The 12060-nt window shown below is 32.9% G+C and overlaps 1 protein-coding gene across 3 annotated transcripts in view; it reads right to left on the minus strand.

The window, feature by feature from the left end:
* Nucleotides 1-12060, minus strand: part of LOC114342798 (uncharacterized) — a 72807-nt gene that overhangs the window by 45577 nt on the left and 15170 nt on the right. For all 3 annotated transcript variants that reach the window (XM_028293609.2, XM_028293600.2, XM_028293603.2), the window contains exon 3: nt 317-517. In XM_028293609.2, the coding sequence (XP_028149410.2) occupies nt 317-517 (201 nt within the window). The remainder of the gene's footprint in view (nt 1-316; nt 518-12060) is intronic.

Genomic DNA, 12060 nt, shown 5'->3' on the forward strand with positions numbered 1-12060 from the left:
GAACGTATTGCCGATACCTATCGATATACGATAGGATACTTGGTATAATCAATACAACACTTAATACTTAAACAGTATCGATATTGTATCGTATTGTGAAGCTCTAAAAATAACTCTACCATACTTTCAAAAAAGATTCACAAAAATGTGCTTGAAATGTTGGTTTCAAACCCTTAAGGATAGCTTTAAAGATATTTTGATAGGCAAGACATGCAAGACGTATTTGTCTATGTATGAAATTTAGTAAAAAAAATGTGTCATTCGGTAAACAGATGGATGAAGGTCGACGTAGATTCGGATCTTAGACTATACTTACTTAGCACAAGTTTGATTGTATCCCCTTTTTGCATCCGATTTCCAATCCTTTTTAATTTTTGGTAAACTGGGTAAAATTTTCTCGATAACTAATTTTAACTGTTCGTCGGACAAAGCTTTTTCATCTGAGTAGGCATCGATATCTGTCTCGAGAACTGAGGAAAATGCCTTAATTTGTGATTCTGCATGGTGCTTCGACATCCTTAAAAAACAACATTCCTAACTTAGTCGGAATCTCTTAATATTATATCAGTGTTTACCAAATATTTTGAAATATATTACGATGTACTAAAGTACAAATAAAATCAATTATAACCAATTTATTTTAACCTTCAAGTAGGTGAACCTAAAGAAACCTCTAAAATCCACTTAAAACTTTCATTGTTTTTGTAACAAATAAAATTATAATAGTAGGGGAGGAAAGTATACTAAATCTGCAGTTACTCGAGCGTTCTGGAGACCTATTGGGTTATAAATAGTAGGTCCTAAAACCAAAAAAAGTTAAGTTACGTTTTCCATAAAGTGGTGGACTTTCCATTTTTTAATTTAATTTTCCATTTCCAACAATCGTTTTTTCCGATTATATTGCCATCTATCCATAATTCGAAAAAATGATTCGAATAAAATGTGCTTATTTTTACGTAAAGAATCCAAATCTGTAATAAAAATTGGCGGTTCATATTTAAGATTTTAACGTAACCTCCCACCCCACCTCAATGGGGGTCGTGTTTGATGCCATTCGATAGATTTTTCAAAAATATTATTTAGCAGTTTGTCGATCTGATGTTTATTTCGCGAAATATTCGCTTTTTTATACGCGACGCTCAAATCGTCAGGTTTTTGAAATATACACTCTTCTGCATGTAACTACTTAACTTACCTTATCTGAACTGACGATTTCGAGTTTTTCTAAGGATCGATTTTTTTACCTCCCTTAACGAACTCTCCTGTATTGAGAGCCAATATATGGTAGAGGTACATTTTCAGGGTACAAATAATATTCTAAAGATCCTTCGTTGATATTATATGAGCAGTTTCACCAATTAAAATTAATTTAACACCACCAGAAAAAACGTCATAATATCACGTAAAAACAAAAATGGAGAGGAGCAAAATGACTCAAGGAAAATAACAAATATAGAGAATCCTTCTATAGCGAATTATATGACACAAAACAGGAGCCTGATAATAACTCATAAGAAAATCTGACAAGGAAAATTAAAAATGTCAACTCTGAAATTCTGCCAGATATAGACGTCCATGAAATCGAAACCGTCCTATGTCAAATTAAAAGTAACAAAGCTGCTGGTTCAGATGATATCCTTGCTGAAATGCTTAAGGAAGGTAACCAAGCTATTATAGAGGAGCTCACGATTGGAATGAGAGTATTACATTAGTGTTATTCAAAAAAGGAGACAAATGAGACTTAAAAAAATGCACACCTCTCACTATTCTCACAAATTTACAAACTCTTTATTAGAATTATTCTAACCAATATATAGATTGACAAATAAAATTAACAGTAGTTATCAGCCAGTTGAACAAGCAGGTTTCAGAAAAAGTTTAGTACCATAGATCATCTCACTATGAAAATATTGATAGAGAAGGCAAACATTTATGTTTAGCCTTTGTTGACTATGAAAAAGCGTTCTATGGTCTCGAGATATGGGTGATAGAAAAAGCTCTAAATAACAGCAGAAAAGACTCTAGATACAGGCAACTCTTACATAACGTCTATAAAACAGCAACTATGACAGTCGAATGGAAAAATAAAACAAAGAAGACTAATCCCATAGCAATCCGTAGAGGCGTAAAACAAGGAGATGTAATATCCCCAAAACTCTTCACCTTAGCTCTGGAAGAGGTCTATAAAGAACTGGAATGGGAAGACAAGGGTATCAACATAAATGGAAAGAAACGCAATCAACTCAGATATTGCGATGATGTTGTTCTTATTACAACAAACCAAGAAGAACTAGCCACAATGCTGACTAAACTAGCATAAGCATCAAAGAAGATCGAATTATAAATGAACATGAGCAAAAGGAAAATCATGACAAATACAAATAACAGAATAAATATAAATATTAATATTGTAAATATTGAGGTTGTTGACGAATACGCATACCTGGTAGTCCAGAAAGCCACTGCGCATCCGCTAGGAAAAATATTCTAATTCGGATTTTTTGCACAATCTTACTCAAAAAGTAAGTAAGTGACCTTTTAACAAATTTGCATGTTGCCAGGACCAAAAGTTGGTCAAAAATTTTTTAAACGTTTTTTTTTTGTTTTTTTCCTAAAATTATTTTTTTTGCATGGAACAATTTTTTTTTAAGTTTTTTGGATCATTCCAAACAGAAAAGGTCTTTAGTGACTTTTCTCTAAAGTTGATAGTTTTTGACATAGAAGCAATTAAAAATTGAAAAATTGCGAAATCGGCCATTTTTAACCCTCAAAAACTATGTGAAAAACTGAAAATTTGAATGTTGCCAAGATAGGTGGATATTCTTTAAACATCGATTGATGAAATCCCGAAGAGTTTCTAGCAATACAATATCAAAAAACCCCTTTGTTTTTTAATTGCCAATCAAGCGTGCGCGACACTATTTTCCACCGTTACATGTGTATGCAGTATGGTGCAAATGAAAGGAATAAATTCGTTATTTCGTAAACCGGCGACTTTAAGGAAAAATCCCGAAACAGGTCGATTTTTATTTTTAAGTTGTGATATTGTGACATATATGGTATACTAGTGACGTCATCCATCTGGGGTGATGACGTAATCGATGATTTTTTTAAATGAGAATAGGGGTCGTGTGCTAGCTCATTTGAAAGGTTCTTCAATTCTCTATTCGGTAATATAAACACTTACATAATTATTTATACAGGGTGTCCAATAATTTAATTTTTTTGTCAGTTTGCCAAATGATTTAATTTAATAAAAAATTTTTGGGCACCCTGTATAAATAATTATGTACATGTTTATATTACTGAATAGAGAATTAAAGAAACTTTCAAACGAGCCAGCACACGACCCGTATTCTCATTTAAAAAAATCATCAATTACGTCATCACGCCCAGATGGATGACGTCACTAGTATACTATATATGCCACAATATCATAACTTAAAAATAAAAACCGACCTGCTTCAGGACTTTTCCTCAAAGTCACCGGTTTACGAAATAACGAATTTATTCCTTTCATTTGCACCATAATATATACACATGCAACGGTGGAAAATAGTGTCGCGCATGCTTGATTGGCAATTAAAAAAAAGGGGTTTTTGATATTGTATTGCAAAAAACTCTTCGGGATTTCATCAATCGATGTTCAAAGAATATCTACCTATCTTGGCAACATTCAAATTTTCAGTTTTTCACATAGTTTTTGAGGGTTAAAAATGGCCGATTTCGCAATTTTTCAATTTTTCAATTTTTAATCGCTTCTATGTCAAAAACTATCAACTTTAGAGAAAAGTCACTAAAGACCTTTTCTGTTTGGAATGATAGAAAAAAACTAAAAAAATTTGTTCCATGCAAAAAAAATAATTTTAGGAAAAAAAAACAAAAAAAAACGTTTAAAAAATGTTTGACCAACTTTTGGTCCTGGCAACATGCAAATTTGTTAAAAGGGGTCCTTTTTGAGTAGGATTGTGCAAAAAATCCGAATTAGAATATTTTTCCTAGCGGATGCGCAGTGGCTTTCTGGACTATGGGTCAAATAATCAAAGCTAATGAAGAGAACCAAACAAATGAAATATAAAGAATAATCAGATTAGCGTGGGCAGCGTCTCTAAAGTTAAGATGGATACTAAAAAGCACAAAGGTACAACACTACCTAAAAACTCGTATATTTGACCAGTGCATCCTTCTTGTTCTGACGTATGGCTCAGAAACATGGACATTAACGACGGAAAACATAAACAAAATAGAAATAACTCAGAGAAAAATGGAAAGATTCCATTGTTGGTAATAAAACTGCAAGACAGAAAATCAAACAAATGGATAAGAGAGAAAACACAAGTACAAAATGTAACTGAACATATAACAGGGTTAAAGTGGAGATTTGCGGGCCACAATAAGAAAGGGGAAGATAAAAGATGGAATGCTGAAATACAAAACTGGAGAACGTGGACAGGAAGAAGAGGAAGAGAAAGACCTCAGATGCGATGAAGGACAATATTGTAAAAGCTGCAGGGACTCACTGGAAAAGCGCAGCCAAAGACAGACGGATATAGAAAGATTTGGGGAAGGCCTATGTCCAAAGTTGGATAGATATGGGCTAAAGAAGAAAAAGAATATCGCCCGATGGCATAAACATGCCTTAGTTTCACACTTTACTTTAATCGTTATGGACACTCACTTCATCTCACCTTGTTAGAGGTCGCTAAAGGTATACGTTGGTAGAATATTTAAATAGGTATAGTTACCAACGAGTTGGTGCGTTTTGGCTCAATTCAGTTTTCCTGCAAATCCTCTCTGATAACGGGTAAACCTAGGAACACGTGTCAGAGGGTGGCAAGAGACTCAAATTGAATCAAAACGAAACCGTCTACTTTTTTTATTATTAGAAATAACCCGCATCAACCATAAAAGTTTATTAGCGGTGGTGCAATACATATTTAATTAATATATATGTTAGAGTTCAAGTTGATTCTCAGTTAGAGTTGACTTTTCCTAGTTCGAGTCAACTCCAACTGAAACGAGCAGTAAAAGTTGATTTGAAAAATTTAAATCAACTTTTACTAGTTAAAGTTGACTCTTCCTAACTCTTGTTAGTAAAAGTAGATTATACAATTTATACGAGTATAATCTCACGTGCATTTTTGATGAGTGCGCGTCTCTTTGTTTTGACCGTTTCAACTACTTATTAGCCTAGGCTTTAACGTCGCCCCCGTTAGGTAAATTATTCTCATTCGATTTTTTTGCACAAACTTACTCAAACAATTATATCCTTATAACAAATACACAGTGTCAGGCGGTACCGCGGTCGAAAAATTGTTTAACCAATTTTTGTTAACCAAATTCACCAAAATAATTCTTGTCTACTCTACCCCATATTTTGTATAAGTTTTTATTGTGTGAAAATTGTAAATATAGACAGCAGTACATGAAGGGTTTAAAGTGTGCCTGAAGTAATAATGTATTTTAAATGGGATTTATTTTCGCACTGTTTTTTAGCACAATCTCATATAATCAAATATCCTTAACTTTCGCCTTGTTATGGTGATGACATGTGAGCAATAAATTACAAAAAATTTTGACAGTTTTGTGGTTTGACAGAAGTTTTAATTTTTAAATGTCAAAGTTCTAAAACATTGTAAAATAAATGTATTCCAGTGACGAAGAGTTGCAGTTTTTTTTATTTGATTTTTGGTAGATAAAATGTTGTATGGAACTGTGCGTGAAGTACTTTTTGCGCACTTAGGCGATGTATAGCACTCGGCCCGCTCGTGTTCTAAACATCGCGTGCTTGCGCAAAAAGGATACTTTACGAACTGTTTTATAAATAACTAAGTATTTCACTCCTGATAAATTTTTTTAGATTATTTTGGTCATTTGGAGCAAAAAAGGTCTCTTGTGATTTTTCTCTAAAATTTATAGTTTTCGAGTTATACGCGATTTAAAATTTGAAAAATGCGAAATGACCACTTTTAAGGCTTCATAACTCGATTAAAAACTATTATAATGAAAGTCAGAAAGTCACCTAATCAAAGTTTAAAGGCCCCCTACAAGATCCTGAAGAAATTTTTGTCATTATTTTATTACTAAGCTGTTATATTTAATTATCAACAATGAGCGCTAAAAGCGTATGGAGGCGGCCGTCAATGTGAGTGCGAGTAAGATCCTCAATTCCGACCGTCCAATGTTGCATCTCAGTCGCACTCACATTGACAGCCGCCTCAATAGGCTCCTAGCGCTCATTGTTAATAATTAAAAATAACAGCTTAGTAATACAATAATGACAGATATTTCTTCAGTACCTTGTAAGGGGGTCGCTAAAATTTGATCTGGTGACTTTCTGACTTTCATAATAATAATTTTTAACTGAGTTATTAAGCCTTGAAAATGGTCATTTTCGCATTTTTAAAATTTTTAATCGCGTATAACTCGAGATCAATAAATTTTACAGAAAAATCTCAAAAGACCTCTTTTGCTCCGAATGACCCAAATTAATGATGTAAAAAAAATGTCCGAAGTGAATTTTATTTAAGAATTTGTTTAAAAAAATTGTTTAAACAATTTTTCGATTACGATACCACCTGACACCCTGTGGATTCGTTATAAGGACCTCTTTTTGAGTAAGTTTGTGCAAAAAAATCGAACTGGAATAATTTACCTAACGGGGGCGACGATAAATCCTGGACTATAAATATCACGATTTAAACATAATATACAGTAACATTTAATTGCTATACTCGAGCCATCTAAAAGATGGATCCAAAGTCGCGTGAACATTCAATGCAAGCATCTATCGGTCGTTCGAAGTCAGACCTTCTAAGAACTGTTTACACGGTCAGTACTTGTGTTTTGCACTTCCGCTGGTGAATTTTGTTAGGCAGTGCTTAAAATTCGTTTTGTTGAGCGATGTAAACGTGGGAAAGTAGTGACATCGGAAGAGGAACGATTAAAGAGTGCGTGCCGTTCACGTGATCAGTCTATACTTTCAGCGGCTAGACTATAGAATCGGTTGTTTGTGTGAATCAACTTTTACTAAATAGCATTGGGAAGAGTAAACTTTAACTAGTTGGAGTCTACTTTTACTAGTAAATGTTGAATAAAAATCTTCATTTTATATTTATAATCAACTTTTACTAAAACCAGCCGTTTAAGTCGACTCGAACTAGGAAAAGTTATCTCCAACTGGATAATCAACTTGAACTGTAACATATACAAAGTATAGAATTTTTACCAAGTTGATTTTAATTTATAATTGTTCTTAACGTTAGCACTCATATTTGGTTATAGACTTTAGTTTCTTTTAAAAACCGAATGATTTTCTTACAATCACAGACTAATGCACATTAATATCACGTGGTAGTCCACTTGATATAGTGGACAGTTTATAACAATCAAAATTTGTGGTAGGAATCAAAATGTTTTAAGTGAAACCGTCAATTTTTATTTTCTTTTTAATTGTTCTACTATTTTAGTTAGGAAAAAGTCATAATTTTAGTTTTAAGTTAAGTTTATTTGACGTTCTAATTTCGATTTGACGTTTATTTGTGCCAGCCGGAACGAATAACATGGAGCATTAAAATAAAATGTTTTTCGACGTCATAGGTTTTATGACTGAATTCAACTAGCTACGTAAAAGAACTAGCTTTTTCTCGTACTATCTCACAACTTAACATGTTTTCCATTTTTACGTTATTTTGCCGGTTATGAAAATATATTGTTATATAATTTTATGGGGAAAATTTAGAGATTTCAATTTATGTCCAAGACCACGAGATCGTACATTTTTATCGCCCTGTATATGGCCAAAATTTGTAAATAATATATTTTTAGTCGTAAGCAGTCTTTCGTGGAAAGTGAAAAACATTAGTGATTAAGATTCTACGAACGGACTTAACAATTCAAGAACAATAGAACTACATTACGATCGGTTTTAGAAAGTGGATGTATTTTCGGTTTGACGTGGACAATGAAGTGTTTCTAAATGATTCCTAGAAAGTGAAGACGGTGATAAACAAAATTGTTTAGTTTTAGAATAGGGTTTTTCTAGCATGTAAGACAAAAATTAATTTTGGTGTCTCCTGGAATTTTAAAAGATGGAAAATATGTATACAACACTATTTGTTTTTAAGAAAGGAAAGTAGGGATGTAATGTGTAGAGAGAATGCTTGTGATTGGCGAGGACACTGATGGAGGGGAGTAGAGTGTTTGAGTCTCAGATGGATGAAGGAAAAAATTTTACTGTGTAATTAAGATCTAAAGAGAGCAGTCCAGTTCAGAAAGTAGTGATTTTGTGTGAAGTGGTTAGGTTGGTGGCCGTATAAGCAGATTTCTGTTGAGACGAAATCGTGATCTAGTCTTCTTCTTCTTTCTCATAATCCTTAGTGCCCTTCAGGGCGTCGGATGTCGGGTTCCGCCTTTTATCCACTTCTTCCAATTGCTTCTATTGGTGGCCAGGTTCTTCATATCCCTCATACTGACGTGTCTCCTTTCACCTATATCTTGGAACTGGTCCATCCATGTCTTCCTCGGCCTTCCCTTTTTTCTTTTGTTTCCCATTTTGGCTTCATGTACCTTCTTTGTAAGTCTACTTTGCTCCATTCGTTGTATGTGTCCAAACCAGCTTAATTGTTTGTTTTCGATCTTCCTAATTATCGGTTCTTGTTCCAGCTCTCTTCTTATATCTTCATTTCTGAATCTGTCAAACTTCGTAACTCCGGCTATTTTTCTCATGTATTTCATCTCGTGTGGGAAAACAACTAGAGAAGTTTTGTACACACTTATGAATAAAATATTAATTTCAAAACAAATACCCAACACTTGGAACGAAGCAGTAATATTGTTATTATTTAAGAAAGGAGATAAAAAGGATCCAAAGAATTACAGACCCATAACTTTACTAAATGTGATGTACAAACTATTAACCAAGATATTAACAAACAGATTAACAACTAAATTAGATGAATACCAGGCAAGAGAACAGGCCGGATTTAGAAAAAGCTTCAGTACAAGTGATCACCTTTTAACGATGAAGATATTAATCGAAAAAGCTAACGAATATCATATCCCGCTATACATGGCATTTATTGACTTCGAAAAAGCATTTGATAGTGTGGAACACTGGGCAGTAAAGAATTCCCTACAAAACAGCAGAATAGACTACAGATATACCGACTTAATTACAAATATATATGATAAGGCAACAACAACTATCAAGCTAATGAAACAAACGGAGCCTATTAAAATAAACCGAGGAGTAAGACAAGGAGATACCATCTCGCCCAAGCCATTCAACCAAGCGCTAGAAGATGTGTTCAAACAACTGCACTGGGATGGTTTGGGTATAAACATAAACGGGCAATATCTGAATCACTTACGATATGCTGATGATATTGTATTAATAGCAGAAAGAAGTAAAGAATTACAAAGAATGATGGAAGAACTAGATAGAGAATCGACAAAGATAGGACTGAAGATGAATTACAGTAAAACAAAAACCATGACCAATTAACAAGAAGAACTAGTAATTACAGTGGCACAAACAAGAATAGAACAAGTAAAAGAATATATATATCTAGGACAAATCACTAGATTAAATAAAGAAAATCAGACCGAAGAAATAAAGAGAAGAATAAGGTTGGCCTGGGCATCATTGGGAAAACTGTCTTATATTCTAAAGAACAGAAAATACCCGCAATACCTAAAACCAAAGTCTTCAATCAATGTATACTCCCTGTTTTAATATATGGCTCTCAGACATGGACGTTTACAAAAGAGAATATGGAAAAAATAGCAAAGACAGAAAGAGCCATGGAAAGACAAATGCTGAACATTAAATTATCAGACAAGAAAAGAAACGAATGGATCCGTAACAAAACAAAAGTGAAAGACGTCTCTACCCAAGTAGCAAAGCTTAAATGGAAGTTCGCCGGACACACCTTACGGCAGAACAATGAAAGATGGACTAAGATGGTAATACATTGGAGACCATGGAACCACAAACGAAAAAGGGGAAGGCCACAGATGCGATGGTCAGATGACCTGAAGAAACACACTGGGTCAAAATGGATGCAAATTGCCCAAGATAGAGAGGCATGGAAGAAGGAAGAGGAGGCCTATATCCAAGAATGGATGTTTAGGGCTGATTAGATAGATAGATAGATTTCATCTCGGTCGCGTTTATCATTTATTCATGTTTCTTTTGGACAATCCATGTTTCCGCGCCATATGTCATTATCGGATTTACTATGCTGTTATATACTCTGAGTTTAGTTTTGTTGCTTATTTCTGACTTTCCAAAAATTGTATTATTTAAAGAGTAACACACGCTAGTTGCCTTCTTCAGTTTATTACTTATTGCCAAGTCCGTTTTCCCATCATCTGTTATTATATTTCCCAGATATTCAAAAGTAAATACATGTTCTATTACTTTTTCCCTTACTATTATATTAGTATTCCTTTCTCTTTTCTCAACTTCATTTATTATCATAAGTTTTGTTTTGTTGAGGTTCATTTCCATTTTTAATTTATGTATCTCTTTTTGCCAAATATCTATTAGTTTCTGCATTTTCTCTACTGTGTCTGTGATTAAAACTATGTATATCATCAGCGTATAGAAGGGAGTTGAACTTTATTGCATTTAAGTTTTTATATCCTACTATGTATTGAAGGTCTCTTGTTTGATCTTTGGTATTTTTGATTAAAGTATCCATGACTATTATACACAAATTCGAGTGATCGAGTCGAGAAGTAAAATCTCCTCGTGTCCGAATAGATTCCAGTTTCTGTCTGGAACGAGTCGCCGGTTTTTTATCAATTTTGCACAAGATATCGAACTGAGAAAAATATCTTTAAAGTATAAAGATTGATATTGTTTGTATCGAGTCAGAGACTAAATTGAGGAGAGATTTTGAGCGAGTGCTGTTTGTTGGTGAAGCAGTTGGAAGAGAAGAAGCGTCGCAGCATCCGAAGGAGCACGTGTAGGGGGAACCGAGGACAACACAATCTATGATAAGAAGTACCTATAGAAGGTAAAAAAGGTTAGTCAGATTATTTGTAAAAAGGAGAGTTGTTTTGTAGTACATACCATATTTGTTTTAATTTAACAATTTTACAGCATAATTCACTTATTCATAAATTCATAGAAGATATAAGTATCTATTTAAAAAAGTGAAAATTAAATTTTTTTTTATTTTTATAATAGAGAGTTATTGCCAACGTCTTTTAAGTCGGCCTGTAATAAAAGATCCTTTATTTTGACATATAAGCATGCGCAGTATTGTGTCTTTTATTTTTGTCCTTTAATAAAATACAGGCCGCCTGTATTTAAGGAAAATTAGAAGACACCCTTCTTTTAATAAAAGTTCCTTTATTTTGACATAACCTGTCAAAAATGTGAAGAAAGGTCTAACTTCACTTGTATTTTGAATTTATCTTGTCTATTGTCTTGTCCCTTCTTTCTTTGGATTGATAATTTATGTATTGTGGGATTGATATTTGATTAAACTTTCATCTTAAAGTTGTGTGTTGGGTTTTATTTATTAAAAAGAACTCTAAGTAATATTCTCAGATATAGATTATTGATGTTTTGACCCAAACGAATATAAAAAAGAACATTTTATTGAAGCTTGAGTTACAAAAAGTTGTAAAAAGGAATATATAATGTAAATAATTTTAAATTGTTGCTAATTACAATGATCAGACATAGAATATCATTAAATTATTTATTAAACTCAATATATTTTTTATTTTTGCATAGAAATAAATATTTATTATAGATATAAGAGGTAATTTCAATAAATTTTAATGAAGGTTAGGATTTGTTAAAATTATAGATTCAAAATAGAGTTCAATTCAACAGATATATAACAACAGGTTAACAAAATAAAACAAAGTTTCAAGTATGTATTTATTTTTGAAAATTTAATCTTTTATAGATTAGAAACTATAAAATTTTTAATCAAAAGTATTAATACACTTTCATTTTCATATCATATTCTTTTGGTTCCTACCGTTTCAAATCGTATTGTAAATCATATTAGCAATCATAACCTTCCTAGCTGCGAT

This window comes from Diabrotica virgifera, chromosome 3 (genome assembly GCF_917563875.1).
Source record: "Diabrotica virgifera virgifera chromosome 3, PGI_DIABVI_V3a".
NCBI classification, from domain to species: domain Eukaryota; kingdom Metazoa; phylum Arthropoda; class Insecta; order Coleoptera; family Chrysomelidae; genus Diabrotica; species Diabrotica virgifera.